At 43.9% G+C, this 25,343-nt stretch overlaps 1 protein-coding gene across 4 annotated transcripts in view; it reads left to right on the top strand.

The window, feature by feature from the left end:
* Nucleotides 1–25,343, top strand: part of setd2 (SET domain containing 2, histone lysine methyltransferase) — a 60,617-nt gene that overhangs the window by 17,059 nt on the left and 18,215 nt on the right. For all 4 annotated transcript variants that reach the window (XM_088601393.1, XM_088601394.1, XM_088601395.1 and 1 more), the window contains 12 exons: nt 5,468–5,489; nt 6,533–11,721; nt 12,991–13,122; nt 13,436–13,564; nt 14,162–14,285; nt 14,563–14,640; nt 17,065–17,162; nt 17,420–17,546; nt 20,712–20,846; nt 22,130–22,258; nt 23,049–23,975; nt 25,202–25,250. In XM_088601393.1, the coding sequence (XP_088457519.1) occupies nt 5,468–5,489; nt 6,533–11,721; nt 12,991–13,122; nt 13,436–13,564; nt 14,162–14,285; nt 14,563–14,640; nt 17,065–17,162; nt 17,420–17,546; nt 20,712–20,846; nt 22,130–22,258; nt 23,049–23,975; nt 25,202–25,250 (7,139 nt within the window). The remainder of the gene's footprint in view (nt 1–5,467; nt 5,490–6,532; nt 11,722–12,990; nt 13,123–13,435; nt 13,565–14,161; nt 14,286–14,562; nt 14,641–17,064; nt 17,163–17,419; nt 17,547–20,711; nt 20,847–22,129; nt 22,259–23,048; nt 23,976–25,201; nt 25,251–25,343) is intronic.

Below are 25,343 nucleotides of genomic sequence, written 5' to 3'. Positions count from 1 at the left end.
TTCTTAATCTAACACAGGATACTGATTAGTTATCACAGGTGACAGATTGTCAGTCTGGCTTTTTTTGTTGCGTTTGAGTCAATGGAGCCAGGCAAGGCATCTTTAAATAAGATTGATCCTCTGCCAACTGGGTTACGTTCCTGAAAACCCTTGTGGTAGGTCAATATGCGGTTAGTAAACTTAAGATCTTAGGGGGAAAAATAGGGTTGGGGAAAGTAAAGTCACCATTCAACCGATAAAGTAAAACGATAACATTAGAATAGAGGAAAAACGCAATCTATTTTGGAAATAATAATGTGTAGTTTTTACATCAGTTTCTGTCAGAGTTTATACCTTTGATGTGATGATGCCCATACAGATTGGATCAGGTGGCATGTGCAAGACCTTAAGGGATGATACTGCTCCACTTCTTTTACATTGTACAAAACGTAGATTCACTCACACCAAACGCTCAACAGCACTCTTTAATTCGTAATACTTCATTGCCCAGTCTGTGGACCCTTATGCCATCTTGAAGATGTAGATTACACTGGAAAAATATGCTAGATAAATGCAGGGGAATAATGCAGAACCTTTGCAGGATTCTTTGGTTTCCTGTAGTTGTTTTATTGTAAGAGAATGCTGGAATAATAGGATATTACTGCCACTTTCCTAGAAAGCCAGTGGTGGAAAGTAGCATGCATAGTTTGTGCTGCCTCCGGAGTGACCTTTTTTAAATGCATTGTCTTGTCTTGGAGCTAAGGGAGAAACATTTTCAGTGTGCGAAGAGTGTCAGATGGTGCGAGACTTGCCAGGAATGGCAGTATCAGTAGTTAATATCCATAGTCCAGGCTGAGCACTGCAGCTGTGTGGACCTGTAGCCCAGATGAAAGGGCTCGTATCTCGCAGCTTTCCTCCATCGGTAACAACCCGGATAGTTGAACTTGCGTGGATGGTAGGGAACGGAGCAACTAACAGCTGTTCTCATTAGTAAGATTGTCAGCGTTCAATGGGTAATGCAGAGGGAGTTTCTGCTGGAAGAGATCCTCTCAGCTGGGGATGTCACGTTGTGAGATTTTGATGGTACGCTTATAGTCTCAGGAAATATCTCCAGTTTAGTCTCAGGTTTTACTTTTTTTTTGGGGGGGGGGGGAGGTAATTTATCATGAGACACTATGGAGGAAAAAAAGACATAGCATAATTATACATTTTTTTTCATAACATTCTTTTGGTCCTGCAAATAAAACATGTAAGCCTACTTTATATTAAAAACATAAATATGATGGGGGAAAAGTAGGTACATTTAAGAATTCACTGTAGCTGTCCAAATAATACAGTATGTACCTTTTTGAATATATAAAAGTAAATAAAATATGTAGAAATAGTTTATAGTGGGCAAATGAATATTCAGAGAGGTCAGAGTCTCAGCCCATCCCTCTCCTCCCTTGAAACTTCGCCACTCGTCAATAAAAAGTGTATTTACTTTAACGCCGGGGCCAGTGGGTGGACTGGTGGCGAACACCAATTATAGGAAAAATGTTTAAGTGATAGAGGTATCCCCGCAAAATCAACTCGAATGAAAATGAAAGTGGATTTTAAACACGCACAGAGGACTGCTCCACTGTGAGCTGCTCCAGCCTGGGCGAGCCCTAACATAAGCGAACTAATGTAACGTTAGCTAGTTTATTTTTTTACCTTGACTTGTGTATAGAGGGATGGGTGGTGATCACAGAGATGCTGAAGCCGATTAGACATGTTTGAACCTTTGGCAGTTGCTTTTTTTCCCGGCACGTTTTGCAAATTGGGTCCCCGTCATCTTTTACTACTCCCTGATCGTCTTTTAGATATCCAAAATGCTCCCACACTGCCCATTTAAGGCGCTTTTTTTGGGTGGATCGAAAGCTGAGATGTCGTATCCCTCCGCCATTTTCACAGCACGCCTGCTCTCTGTAGGCTAACTAAGGTGTTGTTGGACTAACCAGCTGAGCCAAGCCAGGCACACCGCGCACACACGTGACTCCCTCGCGGGAGGAATTTTTCAGGGCAACATGCAACGCGAGGCTTCTAAAATAGAATTTTCCCTGTAGCTTCTAAAATTCTCACGGTTTGGAAACTGTGACATTTCTAATCGTGATTAATAGTGAAACTGGTTAATCTCAACATCCCTACTCTCAGCTTATTTTGGAACCCCTAACATTGAAGGAAGTGTTGAGATAGCCATTAATCTTAATAATAGAGACCTGTTTCAAGAACTTAATCATGTTTACACAGTACAATTTTTTTTGCAGACCCCACTGAACTCGGGAAAGAGAATGATGGGGAGAGAGAAGAATGTTAGAAATTGTGAGGCGATATGTTCAGGACTGAAATTAAGGCACAGGTTGAGGGAGCCCGAGATGAACCGTCTAGTCAATTCTTTCATGTCAGCCCACTAGACAAGATTTTGAGATCAGATTGCTACTAAAAATCAGAGCAGCAGTGTGGGTGGAAGGGGCTCTGCTTGTTTGCAAGCCTTATATGCCAAGAGAAACGGAGAGTGCAATGAGAGAAGCACTTCTCTGATCCTTGCATATCCAGGCAAGCTGTGTGTACTGTTCAGCAACGTGACTAGCTGTTACAGAAGCTGGAATTGAAAGAGCTTCAGGACCAGTCTTTGTATTTGCATTGCCTGGTGAGTAGTGATGCCTCTGCTGTGGCATAACCACAGCTCCTCCTCCCTGTTGCTAGAACTGTGCTACAAAGGTCATGGATAAAAGCTGCATTCCTGTGGGTGGGTCTGTAGCCTAGCTACTCCTCCTGGAACGCCTTTAAACGGGGAACGCCACTGTGTTCTCGACTGACCGTACTGATGTGAAAGAAATGACTCAAGTTTTTGTTTGACTTGTGATTTTCCCAGGAAGGTCACATAAACTGTGATAAAGAAACACGCGTAAAATAGTTACTGTGAAAGGCGGTAGGCCAAAGCACGCTGGTAGTGCTCCTTGGGAGAGGGTGGGGTTTGCTGTGTGTTGTTTTGCAGTGAGCATAAACAGTGGCTATGACCTGAGGCAGGACATGTTTATTTCCATCCAAGCAACCACAGTTCTCCTTCCTTGCTGCTTCTGTTGCGTGCGTGTGTAGTGACACTGGGGCCTGGTTTAAAAGCCCAGGTAGCTTGTCACACCTGTACGTCATATGAAAACCTTTGTTTTTCAAACAGTTTTAACCAGTGCAGCATTGTGATCGTTTTCTCACAAAGAAAAATGTTCATGTATAGTGGTCCAGTATTCAGAATCTAACACGGGATGCTGATTAGTAATCGTAGGTGACAGATTTTCAGTCTGGCTTTTTTTGTGTTGCATGTTATTCTCTGGAGCCAGACTAGGCATCTTTAAATAAGAGTACGTTGATCCCTTCCTAACTGCAAGGGTTATGTTCCTGAAAACCCTTGTGGTAGGTCAGTTTGTGGTTAGGAAATGTGAGATTTTATAGGGAAAAATAGGGTTAGAGGTTTTTTTTCACCTATAATAAAACAGTAACATCAGAGTAAAGAGAAACATACTATTTGTTTTAAATGCTAATTTATATAGAAAGTTCTTAAATGAGTTTGATATAATTCTAACCTTTATAGCTGCGATGACGCCCATGCAGATTGGGTCAGGTGGCAGGTACGAGACCTTAAGTGATGACGCTGTTCCACTTCTTGCACTCATTCTGATGGCTTCCTCACTTTTCTTTATTGTAGATTCATTTACACCAAATAACTGACCAGCAGCAGCACTATGACTTGCAACGTATTAAGCACTTTAATTTCTTAACTCATCACGGATCAAGATCGCTTAGGGTGAAGAGTCCAGGGTTGCATTCTCATACGTCTAGGCGCTATATTTATAGAAGTTATGGAAACGTCTGTTCGTAAAGGACACTATCTTTGCGGATATAGTTGAAATGGTTAGCTTCTACATTTTGAACACTTTGGGAGAGAAAGCACTATATAAATACTGACATCTTCAGAACACTGCCCTGATTAGGGTTAAATAACCCAGAGCCCATCCTGGAACCCCAAGGGGCAGGAGAACATCATGGAGGGTGTGCCATTGCAGGGCACATAAGTGCAAGTATCTTTATTTTTTTTAAGAAGGGGAATGGCAACCCCTTGCTAATCAAGCTCTGAAAAAAAGTACATTAGTCTAAAGAGTTTGGAGGTCACATAGGTAAGGTTGTATTTGCAGAAACGTTTTTCACGCCTACATATTGTTCAGTAGCTGACTGCTGAAAAATACATTTTATGTCATTTGTGAGTATGTCATGTCATGTGAGTTTGAGGAATAGCGTCAAAGCTGCTGATAATTCACAGAAAAAAAACACCTTTAATCTCTAAAGGTGAAGGCGAAGCTGGCACCAGTCATTACAGTGTGACTCCCTGGCACACTGTCAGCTGCTGTTTTGTTTGCAAATAGAAATGAGTAATAAGGGAAAATCCCCTGCATGTGAACTCCATCTACAGAGCCTACGCAGGATTACTCAGATGGTGCTTTCTGAGAACGAGATTGGAATGACTATTGAACCGCTGTAAAACCTGAGATTGAATAATCGGTACTCTGTAGGAAGAAATGATTCAGGAAATAATGTTTTGGTGTTTCTAAAAATGTGCGAAATGGTTTTCTGTTAAAACAGCATTTTTTCTTGAGAGTATATTTCTCCTTAAAAAAGAATGAATTGGGAAATTCGTCTTAGTGCATTATAACTGCTTCTTAACTACTTGTAAGCTTCGGGTGTCCAATCTTGGTCCTGGAGGGCCAGTATCTCTGCAAGTTTTCATTCCAGCTCAGCTATTAAGGATTTGACTTCACTCTTTTGTGGCTTAATTAGACCGATTTAACAGCTTCTCCCAGAGTCTTCAGGTGCTGCTTGGTGTAGCAATCTAAAACATCTGCTGGTGCCTTAGCCCTCCAGGATGAAGACTGTACAGCCAAGCCATAGGAGGAGAAAAGAGGAGACTCATTTCAAAACAGTCTCTCTTCTTGCTGTTTTTTCTCAGCAGTATGCTAATATACTGATAAAGTAGGGAGCTAAATATGTTGATGCAGATTTACTAAAAATAAGATAACATGACATTTCTGATTCTTGTTGTTTGTGTATGTGCAGCCCACAATTCTTCAGGAACTTAAATGTTGTACATTTGGAGTCTTTATTTTCATCCTCTGATTAAGCAGCTGTGTGTACATAAGTCACCATTATAAAACCTATAGCAATACGTAGTGTTCTGTGGTGGTCTGTCTCCCTCAGAGACTTGTGCAAGCAGTGCCTGTTAAAGGCACTTCAAAAATGTTACTTTCCTGTTTTTACAGTTGCTTTTGTAATCATCAAGATTATATCTAGTAGTCTTGAATCATCTACAGCCTTGTTCCTTTTAGTTCTCCTATACCTTTCATTTGAGTCTGTTATAGTCCATATGTTAATGACCCTCTCTCTTGTTTTTTTACATGCTCTGCTTGGATGGCAACAGGGAGGAGGGAGGTGATGCTTCGGTAAGTCTGATTCTCCAAGCTCAGGATTCTTTACTCTCAGGCACACAACAGTGATCAAGCAGGAGGTAATGATATGCCATGGAAAAGAGTTGACAGTTCATGGGGTTCATCTGCATCTGGTGAAAACTTGGTCTCTGCACAATATTGCTGAGAGAGTGGCTTTTTCCAATGAAGCAATCTTTCCCTTGGTTGTTCCAAACAGAAGGAGAGAGAGGGAGGGCTTGGTCCTGCTCATTGAGAAGTCAACCAAGTTGGAATGGTTGGTATCATGATTCCCCACTTATGGACCCACTGGAGCTCCCTGCACATGGCGAGGAGTTGTTCGTCCCATATTTCACCTGGGAGTCTAATAAGTCATGGGTGGATGTCCTATGCGCTCCCAGTCAGTAGCAGAATAGTATAAAAGTGATTTAGTTAATTTAATCCTTGGTTCAAATTTTAGAACTATTTCACTAGTCATTCACAGTAATGACACAGTAAGGAATGACACTGACAAGATCTTCTACAGAGAGCCTCTGGTGTATCTCATTGGTAAGTGTTTTTGGAAAAAATGGTGGAAATCATACTCTAGGTTCTGTCTGACATTCCTGTGTAGTGGGTAATGAACACATGAAATTGGTGAAGTATCCAACCTGAATCTGCAGACTAATGAGAAAGTGATTCTGTATTTTAGAATTCCCTAAAAGGAAATTCTAGGGTTTCCTTTATAATTATTACAAAATGTATACAATCCCCATGCCTGAACATTGTCAAGTTCTGTCCTTTTGGCAGTGTACTATAAGATCGACTACCACTTGATTTGAAAGGATGCTCAGGCCTTTACCTGGTGACAAGACTTCTTCACAGGTCACTTCTGTAAAATGGCTATGGTGCATAGCGAATCATGTTCTTGCATTAAGAGCCGATGGATGAATATTGCTTTTTTGTCACAACTACTGTCATTTATTACTAAGTATAGTACATTTTTACTATGAAATGCCCTGTTGTTTGAAGCAAAATTCTTAGCTTGACGATGCTAATTGTGTTTTTTTTTTTCTCTTTAGGCAAAAGAGGAGAATCACTCCAAACCAGCCCTACTCAAAGGACTGGTTTCCAAAGGGTTGTCCTCTAGCCGCTTCCTGCCCAAGGGCACCAAGACGAAGGTGAATTTGGAAGAGCAGGGAAGGCAGAAGGTCTCCTTTAGCTTCAGCATGACCAAGAAGCCGCTGCAAAACCGCTTCTTAGCCCCACTCAGTCCAGAAAAACCTGCTAGTGATTCCCAGATCTCCGTTTTGACATCTGTGGCTGTGTCTGCACCCACCCAGGATAAAGTAGGGCAGCATCCAGAAAGCAGGAGTGAGCAAATTGAGCCACTGTCACTTGTAGCAGAGTCCATAACACCCTCACCTTTTGTGCCCTCGCCCTTAAAACCGAAATTGGACCTGGGGAAGATGCACTTCAAAAAACAGCTTCTCAGTGTCACGGCTAAACTTGAATCCACAGGAGAGAAGGAGGAACCTCTGCTAGTTCCAAGCATGGCAGTGGGAGCGCCTTCTGAGGCAGAGCTGCAAGTGGAACTCAAAACTGCAGCCAAAGCTGAAACGGAATCCCAGACCCCAAATGCTGTTGAGCACAGCACCCTAGAAGACTCTGTGAATGAGAAGCCAGGCCTCTGTCAACAGAGCCCAGGAAATACTTCCCATATTGGGAAAGAGGAAAATGATACAGAAGGTCTGAAAAATGTGCAGTGTGCAGAAACCTCTGACCCCAGGAAAAACCAGCCTCAACTAGAGAACACCCTTCCTGGTTCTGAGTCTGATGGCGATTCAGTGCGGACGTCTTCCAGCCACAAGTCTGGTGATATCAAAAGCAGCACGGCACATGCAGAGAGCAGAAGTAAGGAAGTTAAGAGGAACTCCTCAGTTTCTAAAGGAGAAGAATCTGAGAAATCCTCTTATTCCCGCACCAGGTCTGAAAAGGATGACCGTCACTCGAGCTATTCAAAGTCAGACAGGGAGTCAAGACACACATCATTACGGTCTTCTCGATCAGAGAGACAGAGGAGGAGGAGTAGGAGCAGGACACGCTCCCGGTCCAGAGGCTCTAGAAAAAGCTCTTCGTACTCTAGATCTGAGAGGTCATTGAGAAGTGAAAGGTCAACCAGGTCAGAGCGATCACATTATCATGATTCTGATCGGCGATCCCATCGGAGCACCCCACACAGGGAGAGGAGTTGTTCATCCCGTTCCCGAACTGACATAAGATCCCGAGACAGTTCGGAGTCTGAGGATGACCACAGAAGGACTCGTTCCCGGGGCAGTGACTCCAAAAGATCCTCTACCAATTCCATCTCCCACAGGGAGTCCAAAACCACCACCACCTCCTCTTCTTACTCGAAATCTGAAAAGGACTGTAAAACAACAGAACCGTCTCACTCATCAGAGACTGAAAAAAAGATGCAGTCTAACTCTAGGTCTGAGAGAGACTCTAGAAGGAATGTGGACCTGGAGTCCATCAGAAAGACTTCTCCTGAGATGGAGCTAGACCGCAGGAAGTCCAATGCTGTATCCAAATTGGAGAGCAGTGTGAATTCAACTCATTCCAAACCCAGAACCCGATCTCAGACATCAGAGAAAGCATCCCAGAAAATGACCTCTAGCTCAGAATCAGAAGAGGAGCAAGAGAAATCTCAGTTGCACAGTTCAGAAACATCATCCTCTGCCTCAGGGTCAGATGAGAGGCAAACCACATCTGGTAGTAAGATGGATAAACCTGATGTGAAAAGATCATCATCCCCCAAGCCCACAGATCTGCAAAAGCCAACCACGGAGACAAATAAATGTGTTCAGGAGACCGAGAGACAATCAATGGGCAAGTCAAGTAGTCCCAAAACAGTGACATTACAGTCAGATACCAACAAATTGTGTTCACAGACAGAAGATGGAGGAGGAATGAAAGAGTCCTGCCCCACAAACAATAGTCAGTGTAATGAAATGGACAGTAAACAATGCTGCCATGATGCCACACCCTATTTGAAAGACTTTCAAAACCTAACTGTGCCTGAACCTGGACTCACTGATTCCTCATTAGCTCAGGACTGTAAACAAAGTGGCCCTCCTGACAAAATTAAGTCTTTCATTAAGATTGAAAAACTATCTACATACAGTTTACGTTCTCACTCTAAAGTGCAAAAGTTCGATGTTGCAAAAGAACTTGATGATCTCCCTTCCCCATCCATGCCTGACCTACAGAACATCCAGGCTCTGGATACAAATAAGGCTCTTACTATGTATGATGATACTGATGTTGACTCACGGGAGCCTAAAGCCCAGCCATCTGCTGAAAGTTCTCAACAGGAACATCCAGATTGTCCAGGACGTGATATAGACTCTTCTGCACTTCCTCAGTCCTTAGTCGATAACAGGGAAGAGATGGCTACAGCATCATGTGAGATCCCTGTTGACTCATGTGTGACAATGGTCAGCTGCGAACAACCTTCCAACCTTGGCAGTCTATGCAGCTCTTTGGATAATGTGCCTTTGTCTGGTGTATCATCTACAGAGATTAGTTTGGAACACAGGACAGGTGTGCTCAAGACTGCTGAAGAAGACAAGACAGTAACAAATGTGGAAAGGGTTTGCATGGAAGAAGATGTGGAAGTTACAAATGACCTGCCATCTCACATGACAAAGTCATCTCCGGAGGGCATTAATGTTGGTAAAGACATAGCTGTTGGAAACATTCAGAGACTTCTTCCAGAATTAAAACAAGACAACCAGCATTCCCAAACGCCTCTAGAAATATGCACTGATGAGCAATTAATACAGAAAGAGTCTCCCTTAACCAACTGCAGTGCCTTTTCCAAAGATGAACCGTCATTGTGCATCGAGGCACTTCACCTGAGAGGCTGTGATTCTCCTACTAAGTCAGAAATTCCTAATAATGCTGACTCCCCTTATAGTGGGCTTTCACATTGTAATACCAGCACGTATAAACTAATTTCCTCTGACAGAGAAGAGACTGGGAGTTTACAGTCTAGCACTGTTTCTCTGGAAGAGGGATCCTTTTCGAAGGTCGATAGTTGCTCAGTTAAAGATTTAAATCTCACTCTTAATGAACTTGCTAGTAGTAACGTTACAGAACAAAAAAATGCTCCCATTTTAAAACCAACAAAAGGTAATGTGAAAAAATCTCGCTGGGATATTGTTGGACAGGAGACCTCGGATCAAGAAACCTCACCAAGAAGATCCAGACTGGAGACCAAACCATATATTAAAAAGGTAGTCTCAGTTCGCAGGATACAGCTGTCAAAAGACTCAAACCCCGACACTAAAGAGATTTGTATGAAAGAGGAACCAATTTTCAAACAAGAATGCCCCGTAATAGTGGAACATAACTTGAATGAGGACCACGTAAATGTAGCTGGTCTATTTTCGGCAGCCAAAGTGGCAGATGTGAAAACAGAAGAAACTGTTGACCAAGCAGATAGCTCCCAGATGAGGCAGCAGAAGAATATCTCCGATATTAAATCCAAGCCAGAGCCATTAAATGCACCCACACAGCTGTTCTTTGAGGACGAAAGTGATGCATTTAAAAACAATGAGGAAGAAATGGTTGTAGGGTGCAGCACCGTAAATGATCCCCAAGGAACTCAGCTCCCTTTGGTTGCAAATGAAGAAGGATTAAAGAAGGAAGAGGAAGAGGAGGATATGGTAAGACAAAGGCAGTGTTTGTGGAAGAGCAAGCCAGACAGCAGCAACATGTCCTTAGAACGTGAGGGCGAAGATAGTGAGGACAGTGAGACAGAGGAGTCCGATTTGGATTCGGACGACAGTGGTGTTCCCAGGAACCGGCTGCAATCAGTGGTTGTTGTGCCAAAGAACTCCACTTTGATCAGTATAGAGGGCAGAGCCATCATAACACCCTCATCAAGTCCCAGTAACAGCCCTGGCCGACCCTCTTCAGACTGGGCCGAGCACAGCTGGACTGAGCCTTTTGGCCGGGGTGCAGATAGGGATGGGAGTGGGGAGGGAACTCGGAGGGACACATCCAGGAGTCGAAGTGTCAGCCCCGAGAGAAGGCGACGAGGGGGTCCCGTCAAGATGTCAGAGAGTTGCAAGCGGGTTCATGAAGTTCCCACTGCAGACACAATTTCATTCCCCCAGAGTACAGGCTACCCTTCACAAAGCAATATGGTGGACAGCACCAGCCAGTCTGAAGCATCGCGAGCTCACTGTTCTCAGCACCACACAAAACCCACACAGACCCATGGCCAGGATAAACCGAAGACCTTGACTACACTTGGCTCGGTCCATGACCCTCAGAACTCTTGGGGTGAATTGGACCTGGGAGACTCACGGCACTATGAGAGGCCCGACAGCTGGCAGGGGAGGAAGTGGGGGAGGAGGTTACCCCGCTACCAGCCTGGGGACTTCACCAGGGCCGATGGGTTCTGCAACAAGGATGACTATAATCTGGGCTGGGATTACATTCAGGCAGAGCAGCCCACCAGTACGTACCAGCAGCCAGATAGCAGTCATGGAGTCCATCTTGACAAAACCTACCAACTACAACAGCAGCAGCAACAGCAAAATCCCCTACAAGAAGTAATCCCTCTGACTGGACAGCCTTGGTGGCAAGACAATGGGTACTGGGCACCCCCGGGGCCCCAGAGCTGCAGGCCTGTGTGTCCACCTATGGCTTTGCAGTACCGGGAGTCTGTGGGCCAGGTACATCCCGATTCACTGACCAATGACTATGATGATGAGAGTCGAGGTAAATCAGGATCCAGCCTGACCAGCCTTTTGGACAGCAGTGTTTCAGCTACAGCTCCCTGTGATCCCCCTCCCTCTGCACCGTCCTCTTTCGTCCAGGCAAATGAAGTCAGCAGCAACTGTAGAGGGCCTATCAGTGCTGCTCCAGAGAGCTCGGCCATTTCAGAGGCCCCCAGGGAAGAAAGTTGCAAGCCCCACAGGGGTAGAGGACCCCCCAAGAAGAGACGTCCAGAGCTGGAGTCGGACTCTGAGAATGAAGCAGAAGTGGGTCCCTCCAAGAAGGAGCGTTTAAGGGAGGGTGATAACTCAGGAACCTCAGTCGCATTATTGGAGACCCCATCCCAGATTCCAGAGGCTGTCTGGCCTCATCTCAGTTTGCAGGACTTCCTGGACCCAGTTACCTGGAAAGATAGAGCCAAGATGGGGCAGATGCCACCTTACTTTGACCTGATTGAGGAAAACCTCTACCTCACTGAACGGTAAGAGAGTGCTTAAAATATTATTATCATTATTCTGGGTTATTGTTGAGGCATTTGTTATTGTTTGTAATATATGGATTGTGAAGTGAACGCTTCTCAGTTTGAATTGTATATTTCTTGCCTCAGTAGATTTTCAGCTGACCACTGTCTTAGCGGTTTTCTTGCTCTCACTGTTTACACAGCTCATTTGTGTGTTGTCACCCTTGTCCTACATCACCCAGTGAGCTTTATAGTTGTTTTTTAAATCTAATGTGTTTCTCTGCTGGAAAATAGTTCCTGAATTAGATGACTCAGGTGAACATTTGCCAAAAAGTGCTTCTAAAATGATTAGATGCTGTTTTTAAGTATTCGAAATTTAATTGTGCACTCGACCATTCTTTATATGAAGATGTTTAAGCTGCTCTGGTTATGCATGAAAGTAGAATGTGCTGAGTATCAGAGTTTTCATAGGTGACCTTTTAAAGTGCTATCAACTTTTAATGAGGGGTAAGGTTCTGTTAAAAGCTTTTCTGTTGGCCTCCAGGTGCTATTGTCTTTATCAAATTCTAAAGGTCTTGAAGGCGATATTGTTGTTGCAGCTGAGTAACCTTGAACGCTGACATCAAGGCAGAAGATGCTCTTGGTAGCAATGCTCTTATGCTGTGATCCTTCATGTTCCTAAAACTCTTGACAGGCTTTTCCAGTTCAAGTATTATAGTATCGCTTTGGCTGTCAGCATAGTTCTATGCTTGAGTTCTATGCTTTGAAATGGAACTGAAAAAGCAGACTGCAGGGTTATTTTCATGCTACCTTGTCATTTAAATAATGTACTTTAACCAAAGATCTCAGTAGCTTTCCTGAAAATTGGCATGCCTAATTTCTCACCTTTTACAGTTTCCTTTAGCATTTGGCTCCATTACAAACAGTTCGTCCTTCAAAGATTGTGCAATATATTGTGCTACAAAATGTACATGACAATGATACTACTGATGAGAATCGATGATATCCTCTTAAGTTACGAGACAGCAAAGTTTGAAAGAGATCAGAAAAGTATGAGGCCTTCTTTCTTGTAGGTTGAAGGATGTCATTTCAAACCTGTTTTTTACCCAAGTCAAGCAGCAGTTGGAGAAAGGGACTGACTCTAATGGTCTCCATTTAGTCGATAAATGGAATTAAGTCACTTAATTTATACGCTAAAAAGTGTTGGAGCCCCTCTGTCGCTGTTGGTTTGTGGTTCTGGGACTCCTCTCCCTGTGGCGGGCAGTGTGAGACGCTGCTGTGTCTGTGCAGGAAGAAGAACAAGTCTCACCGGGACATCAAGAGGATGCAGTGTGAGTGTGCGGTGCTGCCGAAGGAGGAGCGAGCGCAGGGGGCGGTGGCCTGCGGAGAGGACTGTCTCAACCGCCTGCTGATGATTGAATGGTGAGCAGGCGCATCCCAGCCTCACCGCCTGGCGTCTTTTTCCAAGTTTGAGAAGCTTTCGCGATGATAAAAATCGAAATTGCAAGTCACGTGTGCTTTAGTTTGCCATTGCGATCTTTGTGTCGTCAGCAAATTGTAAGTGGAAAATTGAAATCCCAAAACTTCACTTCTTTTTACACTGCCTAAATTTAGTCGTGCTGAAAAATTGTGAATTCAGCTGCTCTCTCATAAATCCTTTTTGTCTTCACCCACCTTGCAGATTTCACAGCTGCACTCTCTCTCTTCTCCCACCTCTTAATCTTTGTCCCTGCAGTTCTTCGCGGTGCCCTAATGGAGGGTACTGCTCGAACCGACGGTTCCAGCGGAAGCAGCACGCGGAGTTTGAGGTCATCCTGACAGACAGCAAAGGCTGGGGTTTGCGGGCGGCGAAGGACCTGACACCGTGAGTCTGTGGCTGGGGCTCTGTGTCCTCTGCTCAGAGCTGGGAGTGGGTTTTCCAGACAGGTTCTCACAGATTCTGGCGAGAATCATAGTCCAAGCACAGTCTTTCACCTACCAGTCTTTTCCTTTCAACTAGAAGGCAGGGGTGCTGGAGTCTTGTAGCTCTCCACCCACAAGAGCAATTCTAAACGAGCAGAGGCCGTTCGGCCCATCTTGACTAATCTGTTTGTTGATCCAAGGGTCTCTTTCAGTTGCTTGTAGAAAGAAAGGGATCAGCTTGAACTACATGTCTGGGTAGCTTGTTCTCACGTTCCTTTAAAAGCTATCTTGGTAATCTCCCCTTTTTATATTCTTGTATTGCTTGTATACTTTCTGTGCATGACCTAGAGCTCTGTATCTGGGACAACATGGCAGGACAGGGAGGGTCTCATGGAGCCTTCTTTGCTTTTTTTATATGGGATGGGACACTTTTCTCTAATTGGTTGTGGGAAGAAGTGAGCCACATGATACAAATGTTTCACAGGTCTAGCTTACTTAGTGTTGTAATGCTCGTCCTTGCAGCTGGGTGGCATTGGTAACAATACGCCCTGTGTTACAGCAATACCTTCGTCCTGGAGTACTGTGGGGAGGTGCTGGATCACAAGGAGTTTAAAGCCCGTGTGAAAGAGTATGCTCGCAGCAAGAACATCCACTACTACTTCATGGCCCTGAAGAACAATGAGGTAAGCCCTCCACAACAATGACACTCCCAGCACAGTCACACCTTCTGTTGAGAGACACTCTGAAACTGCTGATACTTTACACTGGTACTCTTTTTTTTTTTTCTGGGTTGATTAGGAAACCATCTCTAATTTAGGACCTGCATTATGTTTGAAGGATTCTGTAATGAAAAGAATAACATAATAGAATCCAACAAAGAAAATCAATGGGACTAATGATGCAAGTGTTCAGTGTAGGCTAATTACGTTTTATCTTGTTCTGGTTTTCATTCTGTTGCAGATCATTGATGCCACGTTGAAAGGGAACTGCTCTCGGTTCATGAACCACAGCTGTGAGCCGAACTGTGAAACGCAGAAGGTGTGTAAGGAGAGAGCGAGATTGATATCTTTTCTGACTCCATTTGACTTTTGTTTGAATTGGCAGATTTTTTCTGGGGGGCAGTAGTTTTGCTGTCTCACAGATTGCTTATGTGGAACACATGCAACATACATTTGTTTGTCTTATGTGGATTTGATTACTTTTAATACTGGTCCATTTGTACTTCTTGGTGGAAGGGCCAGAGAAGTGATCCCATTACACAGTTACCTGTAACAAGTGCTCTGGTTCTATACAGTATAGACAGGAAAGAAAATAGTGTAGTACCTAACAAGCACCACCCCCCATTCTGATGTATGTTCGGTCTCTAGTCCCTTATCCTGCTGGCAGCTTGGCAAGCTGCCTTCTTCAGGGGTTTAGGAATGTTAGAGTCAAGAAAGCGCAACAGCACCTGTACTTCCTAAGACGGTTGAAGAAGGCTAAGATATGTCCCCAGATCCTCACTAACTTTTACAGATGCACTAAAGAAAGCACACTGACAGGTTGCATCACAGTGTGGTATGGCAACTGCAGTATTGCTGACCGCAAAGCCCTACAGCGGGTGGTGAAAACTGCCCAGTCCATCACTGGGGTTGCCCTCCCATCTATCCAGGACATTTATGACAGACGGTGCTTGAGGAAAGCTCTAAGCATCATCAAAGACCCCACACACCCCAGCTACAGACTGTATGACCCTCTACCATCTGGAAAACGGTACCGGAGCATTCGGGCCTGGACTACCAGACTCCAGACAGTTTTTACCCCCGCACTATCAAACTATTAAACTCCCAGGCTCTCTCACTCTCACTCTCACCTCGGCTCTCACCTATGATCTGAACCTCACAGTGCCTTCTTTCTTACCCAAAAACTCACACATTGAAATCTACCTCTACCTTACATGTCAAAAAGCTCACTCCCCATAGTTTCTATCCTTTTATTTCATTCTGGTGATGCATGTTTTTGCACATCACCTGTTGTCTCTGTCTTTCTTTTATAATACAATTGTATTGTTGTTTTTTGTACTACGTATTGTCTGAGAGCTAGCTAAATAGCAAATTTGTTATACCATATACCTGTATATGAGTATAATGACAATGAACTTGAACTTGAGTCACTCAGGATATAGGGAAATGGTAAGCTATGGCGGGCAGAAATCTTTTTATCATATGTGAGTGTCAGCTTCACCGAATTGTTTGAGAACAAGCAGATGTCAGAGCCTCGGCCGTGTCTGCAAGACTGCGGAAGAGACCGATTTTTCATAATTGCATCTCTTCCGTTTTGTCAGTTCACAAAAGCCGTTACAGAATGGGGGCAAACAGCCCTTCAGTCATGGATGTGCTCATTCGTTTCATGTGCTGCCAGGGCTTTGTGGTGGCAGCACTGAAGCAGGGAGCAGTCTGGTGCTTGGCAGGACCGGTAGAGATACCAGACGAGCTCTCCCTTTCTAAACCAGAGTTCTCAGACCATGTTGCCGAGTTACAGACGAGCAGAAGCTTGGGGAAAACTTTTCGATGCGTGTGAGGAAACCTTTTGCAATAAGGAGGCAGGACTAAACAACCTGCTTTCATTAGGATTGCCAAGAGAAATCTCTCTGTATACTAATATCATAAAACTATGTATTTACCCCCTTCTCCACCAGTTGGGCAATAGAAAGTTCTGCATCGGAATACAGATATGAGTGTATTTTCAGAGTTAGTTATTTATCCCATTTGTCCATACCAAACATAAGTTGTTTTTTTTTAATGCTTGTTATGACTTTTCTGTCCTATGTGAACTATTAAAAATGATTGCAGAAGTGATACGTCAGTCACAGTATATATAGTCTGCCAGATATGTATATATACTGTGATGGAGAATGACACTTGGGCTGTCCATGATGTGATGCAGGATGCAAGTAATGTCCAATCTAAATCTAACAGAATTTCCTCAAAAGCCCGTTCCATTAAATACACATTTACAATGTAGGCATGATCGATGGTGGGTAAGTGCAAACAATAGTGTTTTCTGCAGACTGTGGACATATTAAATGTCAGATGTGGTGAGACCGGGCTTAGATGCATAGAATAATTGATAAGATGTCACAACATAGCTGGATTGTCACAAACCAAATTTATACAGTACAAGTTGGATCTTCCTGCCATCACAGATTGGGTGAGGTCCGAAGTAAGAAGTCTGTTTAATCATTTTTCAGGGGAAAATGGATTCTGCATCTCGTATATAACGTGAATTCAATTTCTTGGATAGGGATGGCGGGTCCAGAGAGTCTTTGCATCATTGTTGCAAACCCTAGAGTTGGAACTTACTGGCTATACAGAGCAGCAACTGTTGAATGGAAATCAGTTTTTCTACGAAGCTGTTACTGCTTGGGACCAGGGGTCTCACTACACAGAGTGAGCTCAGTTTTTCTCTCTCTCTCTCTCCCTGCAGTGGACTGTGAATGGCCAGCTCCGAGTCGGGTTCTTCACCACCAAAGCTGTCTCTGCTGGCACGGAGCTCACCTTTGACTACCAGTTCCAGAGATACGGGTGAGTCTCTGTTCTGACTCGATGTCATAGCGTGGCAGCTCTACCCAGTTTTTGTAGCTGACACTTTCTTCCTCAGCCCATATAACACTGATGCTGAGACCTCTAGTCCTCTCTTTGCAGCTTGCCGTGACTTTGCGTGGCTTTCTAAAAACCTAAGCTCACGGATGGGTGGTCCAGACTTAATTAGCGATTCTGTATCCCCTCTGCTGTGCTTTGAACCTGTGGACTCTCAGCCCTACATATGTTTCCCCTCATAGGAAAGAGGCCCAGAAGTGTTTCTGCGGAGCAACCAGTTGCAGAGGATTCTTAGGCGGGGAGAATCGAGTCAGTATCCGGGCCGCTGGTGGAAAGATGAAGAAGGAGCGAACCCGGAAGAAGGACTCGGTGAGCGAGCTGGGCCGCTTCATGCGCAGGACCAGACGTCCACATTCCCACTGTTGTATTTGTGTGGCTAGGCCAAAGAATTGATCTTGAGCGCGCTTAACTTCATCTGCAGTTTGCATCACAGATAATCCACAAGCAGTTAATCTTAAACCACTTTTAGTTTAGGTTTTATTTTACAGGCGAAAGTGACCACATACCTTAGTCCCTTCTTTCAAGCCACACTAAGTTTGTTTTCATTTAATGCATGCAGTATGGATAGAGAATGAGGTATCGATCCAGATTTGCTATAAACCTGCTGTGAACAGGGACAGGGAGTAGGCAAGCTGTCTTCATTTGGGTGCCATAAACCTGTGTTTCTGGTCTGTGGTGTCGCCCCATTCTGTTTCTTGTGTAATAACAAAGTGCAGCGTGTGGAAATGTTTAACCTTTCACCTGCAACTGTTGTGGCCTCCTTTCAATAGCGCTTTCTCAAGTGGCAAGGCTGCATGTGTTGTCAGTGCAGCTGGGATGTTCTGCACACCCATCCGATCGTGTGTGGTTGATGAGTCCCTTCCCGAGGGCATATGTGCAGAAGAGCTGGTTACCGGACTGCTAGATGAAGTTAAAGAAATAGAGAGCCTGCTTTCTTTTCATAAATGGCCCGTGTTCCCAGATGTATATGCTATAAATGACGATTCTTTCTGTGGTACAGTTTTGGTTAATTCTCACCTAAAATTACAAAGTTGCCGGGCAGCTTGAATTTGAACATTTTAAGATGGGTCTATGTACTGAAGATAAATCTTTGGAACATAGGGTTATTTGTTAACAAGTAAACTTGCAGTTAAGCTGGTTGCTGTATTTAATGGACATGTTGGGCAGATTTAATTAAAAATTTTATTTTTTCAGGTGTTATTTATTTAAAAGACCAGATTATATAAGGATTAAGACGCTTAGTAACTATGTGAATGCTCATACAGGGAGTCCTCAATGGGTACAGTAAAAAAGAAGAGCATCGATTTTAAGATGGGAATTATTCCCAAGAAGAAGTATTGGAAATGGGGATTATTGGGGATCAGGAGGACATTAATTTTCCCTGGAGGAAGTTAGGTGTGACACGTCTCCATAAGTATCAATATATTTCAGCAGTAATAGTGGCAGTGCAGGATATGACAGTAGTGCACATTCATATTTTCTGTGTGTAAACATAACTGTTACTGTAATGACCCATTAAGTTGAGCACTTAAATGTAATTTAAGCTCATCTGAAACGTTTTAGAATTACTTAGAATTTGAAAATTAACATTGAGAGAGCGATGAGCGATTTTGTGTTAGATAATTTGTGTGAGAGTGAGTGAGTGAACATTTAAACATTAAACATAATTTAAAATTTTGATAATTTTAATATGTATTGTGTAATATATAGTAGTAAATATTTACATGAAGTGCTGTATGTAAATAAGGATATCTAATACTGTATGGAGTAAAATTACTTTTTTAGCTTACCTAACAACATAGTCTGCTTGCGCTTTTCAACACTTTTCTTTGTTGGGGTTCTTTGAGTTCAGAGGACAAAGTTGGGGCACAGAAAAGGTAAAAAAAAGGGCTTAGGCAGAGAGTTATAAAATACTTCTGTCAGATACGTACGTCTGCAATGATTTGTATATACTGTAGTACAAAACTATTTTGCAGTGGTTTTACTTGACATCTTTTACATTGGACTTTGGTTTTTAGGGTTGGGTTTGGGTTCATAAAGTTGGGGAATTTTTACACCCATTGTCGTGAAAAATCAAAGGCGTAAAAGCGGGGAGACATTAATCGGGAACCCCCGTTCACTATAAACTTTAGTCATGCATGAAATTATTGACACACATTCTAGCTTTAACTTGTTCAGTGCGATGCTTTTCAGGTGATTTGGGCTTTAGTGAATCGGATGAGGCAATTGGAGCATAAAAGGCCAAGATTCCGGGAGTTCAGTGGTCTTAATTTATGTAAGTCAGTCAGAAAGGGAAAGTGAAGAACATTTCACAGCACTTTGCAGGTGTTTCAGGGTGTTAGCAGCTTTGCCTTTTTATGAGCCTGCCAGAGATTTTGACATCAAGCTGGGGGACCCTGGGTGTGTTGAATTTTAAATGCTGAAAACCCAGGCCTGTGTTACAGAAACGTTAGGCTGTACTCAGTATGTTTCATTTGTCTCTATAATTGCTAATGTGGGTTCAGAGGAACTGTTGTCGTCATCCTTTTTGACTTCAGGGTTTTGTAATGGCTTACTGTTTGGGTACTTCCATCTTTGCACAGCAGTGCTGCTGTTCAGGTGTTGTTTGTCTGGCATTGCTTAGCTGCCAGGGGGGAAACATCAGACATCTCAGATGTCTGATATTCTTAACATTGCAATATCTGTTTTGACAGCTGTTCGCGTGATCTTTTCCGCAGGTAAGTTTTCTACAGCTGTGTTTTTTTCCCGGGGATATAAGACTATGTAAAAATCTGAAATAGGTCATGGGTAGTCACTGTCTTGCAGCTGCACAGCTGCTCTTTGGTGTCCTATCTGGCGCTGTAGGTGTTACACATACACATAGTGTAGAGATTTAAGGTTCTACACCCCTGTAGTTGAACACGTACTGCTAATGCTCTTGTCTGAGAGGTTTTGTACTGGACTGTCTTGATCTGTGAAAATAACTATGGGTGATAAACTGTAATCCTTCATGTGAAGGAACAAGTAATAGGTTTATTCCATGCTGAAAAAAAGAAGAAAGAGAACACAACGTTTCGGCCGTGGAGCCTTCTTCAGGTGTGCAAATAGCATACTTCATTACACTGTGTTTTAACGTAAAACACCTTTTTATTTTTGCAAATAATCTCATGGAGAACTGTAGTAGTTCAGGTGGGTAGCTGCGTCAGCATGCGTAGGCTGCAAAGGAACAAGTAATAGGTTCATTACACAACGTTTCGGCCGTGGAGCCTTGACACCTGAAGAAGGCTCCACGGCCAAAACGTTGTGTTCTCTTTCTTCTTTTTTTCACAATGGAATAAACCTATTACTTGTTCCTTTGCAGCCTACGCATGCTGACACAGCTACCCACCTGAACTACTACATCCTTCATGTGAAGCTGTGTGTCTGTGTGTAGAATGCTGTGTTGATTGCCGTGTGTAAGCAGTGTGATGAGCTGCTCTGTGCTGCCCTCTTCAGGTGGATGAGGAGCTCGAAGCACTGCTGGAGAACGGGGAGGGACTGTCTGATGAGAAGCAGGTGGTGTCCTTGTGCCGGCTCATGGTAAGAGTAGAAACCATGGAGCAGAAGTTCACCTGCCTCAAACTCATCCAGGTAAGTGTGTTGACGCGGTCTCTGACTGTGAATATATACCTATTGTTTTTTGTCAAATTAACTCAATGTTGCTACTCAGTTATTTACTTGTAATGGGTTAAAAATCAAGCTGCACATTCGGTTCTATATTTCACAGCAAGGTGTGATTAATCCAAGTGGGGTACATTTCATTTGAGATTTTTACAATTTTGCCATCATGCATGCTTTATATTATTTATATTTATATTTATTCCTGAATGATCATGGTGGTTTAAGTGCAAAGTATGGCTTAACAAAACCCATCTGATAGTGTTGCAGAAATCCAGAACTGTAAGGATAATAATCATATTGAAGCTAATTAGACTTGATTAAACTATCAGATGGGCCTCTTCAGCCTCACCTGAGCCAGGATTGTAGTCCACAGGTATGCAACAACTCTTCACATATAATCCAGGATAGCTCAATCGTGAAAAATATATAAAAAGGAAAGATGCAGTGTGCTCCATAAGAGAGAGTTATATTTGTTGGCAGTATCGTTATTTTCAGCTTTCATATGTAAGACATGCCACTGCGTCACCCTGCCTACTGTTGTGTTACAGTGTGATCAGTGCTACTCCTCAATAAGTGCCCTTAAATCTCAAGCCCCTTATCAGTGTTACTGAAACATTCTTTGCATTGTTCTCATTTATAGCGATCATGCTTTCAATTCCAGTCGTAGTCAATTATCACACCTTGTGCCTGTTGCTTGCTGAGAAAGGCTTCGCCTCCCCTGCCACCCTGCATTGTAAGAAGCAGTTAGAAAATGGCTGGATGTAGTCAATTATATTTACATGTGTACTGAAAAGGAATGTTAGTGTTACTTAGTGTGCGTAAAACCACCTTAATTTATGAAATTGTGAAGTCTCGAATTGATAATATAGATTCTCCAACAGATTATGAAGATAAGATCACTTTATTAGCCATATACAATTTCTTGCATTAGGAATTTATTTTCGCATACCCCAGCTTGCTCTCCATGAGACACACGTGCACACAGACAGGAGAGAGAAGCTTGGGGTCAGAGCACAGGGTCAGCCATTTATACAGCACCCCTGGAGCAGCTGGGGTTAAGGGCCTTGTTCAGGGGCCCAACAGAGTAGGATTTCTCTGCCAGCCGTCGGATTTGAAACGGCAACCTTCCAGCCACAGGTACAGATCCTGTGGCACCGCTGCGCCCCCCTTTTAGAAGTAGAAGATCATGCTGCTAGGTTGTGAATCTCGCTGTTGAGCGGTGCTCTGACTGGGTTGCTTGTTGTGCCGTACAGAACACTCAGAACCCAGCATGCCTGAAGCAGTTCCTGGATCACCATGGCCTTTCCCTGCTCTGGATCTTCATGGTGGAGCTGTCTGAGGGCAAAGGCAACTCCAGCAACAATATCAAACTGCAGCTGGAGGTGAGGGCAGGCCGCAGACTAAAAAGCTGCAACACGCTCAGACAGCGAGACTGATTAATCGAAATATTGTCATCTCCGAAATTGCAAGCACCTTCTGTCTTTGACCTTACCTATGTGTACAAATTTTGCATACCTCATAGGTTTCCTTTATTCTCTATAATGTAGAACTATTTGTATCTAAATTGCTTTGAGATACCTGTTAAGAGAATTTCAGTGTAAATTTTCATTTTACGTGATATTTTTAACTCCTCTGGCTGGCCTCCTATCCCTGTCTTTTCGGCTTGTGTCAATTTTTTTCTTCATTTGCTTGAAATGTAGTGAAAATGACGTTGAAAACATTTAGGATTCCAGGGACGTTTACGTTAGGTAATCATTCTCTCCTCCACTCAATCACTTTTTCTTCACTGCTACACTCTTTACAACTATCAGGAAGCTCGTTTACCTGACTAATTGCAGACAGTACCACCTCTGTCCCACAACTCCCAGTCACAGATGCTGGTGACATGATCCAGGCTCAAACCTGCGATCACAGAGCTCAGCCTGTGCGTGGCTGAGACACTTGTGAGGTCCCTATTCATTCTTGCCTCCTTCTTTTCTGGTTTTCATTTTAGAAGAGTTTATCATTTGAATTTGAGAAGCAATCTTTGTATAAACGTTTTAACCTATTTATGTTCCTCGGCCTTCGGTCGCCACGACACATTTGTTCCCTAAGTTTGCTGAAATGTTAACCGTTAAGCTTGAATTTCTTCATCGTTTATCAGTTTGTCGTTGTGCTGTCCTCTGCCTGCAGATCATGAAGAGCCTGGCAGTGTTGCCCATCTCCACAAAGAATATGCTGGAGGAAAGCCGCGTGCTCCACTTCATCCAGCGCTGGGCCCAGACGAAGACCCTGCTCCCTGCTGCAGAGCTGGATGGCTACTCCAGTGAGAATACATCCCGTGCCCAGACGCCTCTGAACACCCCCGACGGCCCCCCTGCCAAACCCGGCCCCGAGCTTGACAGTGAGACGCCCAAGAGGGCTGTGTACCGCCGCCTGAAGATCATCAGCGAGAACAGCATGGACAGTGCCATCTCTGACGCTAGTAAGGCCTCTGATGGGAAGGAGGATGACGAAGAGGAAGAGGAGGAAGAAGAGGAGGCCGATTCTTCTCAGGCTGATCCCACTGAAAATGGTCAGGCTCAGTCGGAGGCAGCAGGAGAGCTCCAGACTGATGGAGAAGGGCAGGCAAGGGAGGAAAGGCTAGAGCCCGTCCAGTTCGCCAGCAGTGCTGAGGCCAAGAAGCAGGAGAGCCAGGAGGCGGTGGAGAAGGAGGAAGAGGGCAAGGAGGAGGAAGCACGGCCCAGCCAGGCCGAAGAAGCAGCAGGCAAGTCGGAACCGGAGATTCGGGTCTTGCAGGAAGAACAGAGCCAACCCGCTGCAACTGAGGCCTGCAAGCTGGAGGAGACGGGTGCTGCAGAGGCCACTGTTACGGAAGCGACTCCTGCACCGGAGCCTGTTGCCACCGAGTCGGTCACTACTGCCGAGACCGTTGCTGCGGAGACAGTGGCTACGGAGTCCATTGGAGCAGGGGAAACGGTTGCTGTGGAGACGCCCTCACAGGACGAGGAGGAGGGCGTGTCCGATGTGGAGAGTGAGCGCAGCCAGGAGCCAGTGCATAAGGCTGTGGACATCAGTGACATGGCTGCCCGTCTGCTGGACAGCTGGAAAGACCTGAAGGTACTGCAGCGTTCCTGTAGTTACAGCTGTGTACACTCAGTAGTAATACAGGCCAGGCTGGCTGATGGTAAAGGGATGTGCATGAGGTCTCCTTTGAAACATTGAAGGAGACCAGGATGTTCATTACCAGCCTGCAAGTCTGTGAAGTTGTTTGACAAACTGCAGCCACATCTTGAAATCCCTGCCCTTTTCATCTTGAGGTGAATTTACGATTATGAGACTTAAGCAATTCATACAATGTGTCATACAAATCATACAGCTCTAACCAAATAACCTAGAAAATCATGCACTTAACCAGAAATATTGAATCATTTCATTAGATATTGAAGTGCTATACTTAGTTTAAATAGTAGAATAGTTTTAAACTAAGTGTAGTTTAGAATAGTTGAATTAAAACAGGCATAGATGGTATAGTGCATAGCTTTTCTTTTCCTTATGAAAGGATTAGGAAAGAACTGTTTTTAGTCATATTTATTCATTTGGATAAAAGCCGATATGACAGAATTTCTTATCGTACTGTGTGAACCCCAAGGAAATTTCAAAGTGACTTTAGTTTGGACTTTTTACAAGATTATAGGAGAGCAGGTGATGCGGTCTGCTTGGTATGGGCTTCGTCCTTCTTGGTAGGGTAGTGTGGAGAATTGAGGAAATTAATTGCTGGATTCAACAGTGCTGCAGCTGGGTTCTTGTTGACAGGCCAATTTATTTCAATTTTCTGTTGGAGACCCTTTTTAAATTTGCTTTCAGTTCTTAAAAAGCTCAATTAAATCTGTAATTGGAATGAACCCCGTGCTCATTAGTGTGTTTTGGGACTGCCTTCACTCAGGTGTGCAAGCTTAAATATAACTACTTAGACTCACTGTGGGAGTTGTCTGATACAGTGTCATTCCCACATATCTGTTAATTATCTATTAATCGCCTATTAAGAGTTGTTCAGTCAGAAATAAGGAAGTAAAGTCTTAATTGGCAAGTTGAGGAGAGTCTTCATGAAGTACTGCGTATTGAAGTTTGACATGGGTAGTTTGAAATCAAGGCCTGAGAATGGATAAAAGGCTAAACCAGCATAAGGTCAGTTACCGGCACCAGTTAGCACTGGTAATGACGGCAGCAGTTGGAACAAAAACCAGCAGACATGGGGTAGTCCAGTGCCGGGAGTGGAAACCACAGAGATAGAGGCTGGGGCAAGGTTGTGAAGTGGGAGTAGTAACACGCTCGCCTTTTCACAGGAGGTGTACAGAATACCCAAGAAGAGCCAAGTGGAAAAAGAGCCCTCTGGTATGACCGCTTTCTTTTATTCCTACCCAAATGCCAGCTCTCTTATGTTCTGTTGCTCCTTTTCTGACTTCGTACAGGATTTATGTACATTTT

This window comes from Lepisosteus platostomus, chromosome 12 (genome assembly GCF_059453375.1).
Source record: "Lepisosteus platostomus isolate fLepPlt1 chromosome 12, fLepPlt1.hap1, whole genome shotgun sequence".
Lineage (NCBI taxonomy): Eukaryota > Metazoa > Chordata > Actinopteri > Semionotiformes > Lepisosteidae > Lepisosteus > Lepisosteus platostomus.
This window is presented reverse-complemented; position numbering and strand designations above follow the sequence as displayed.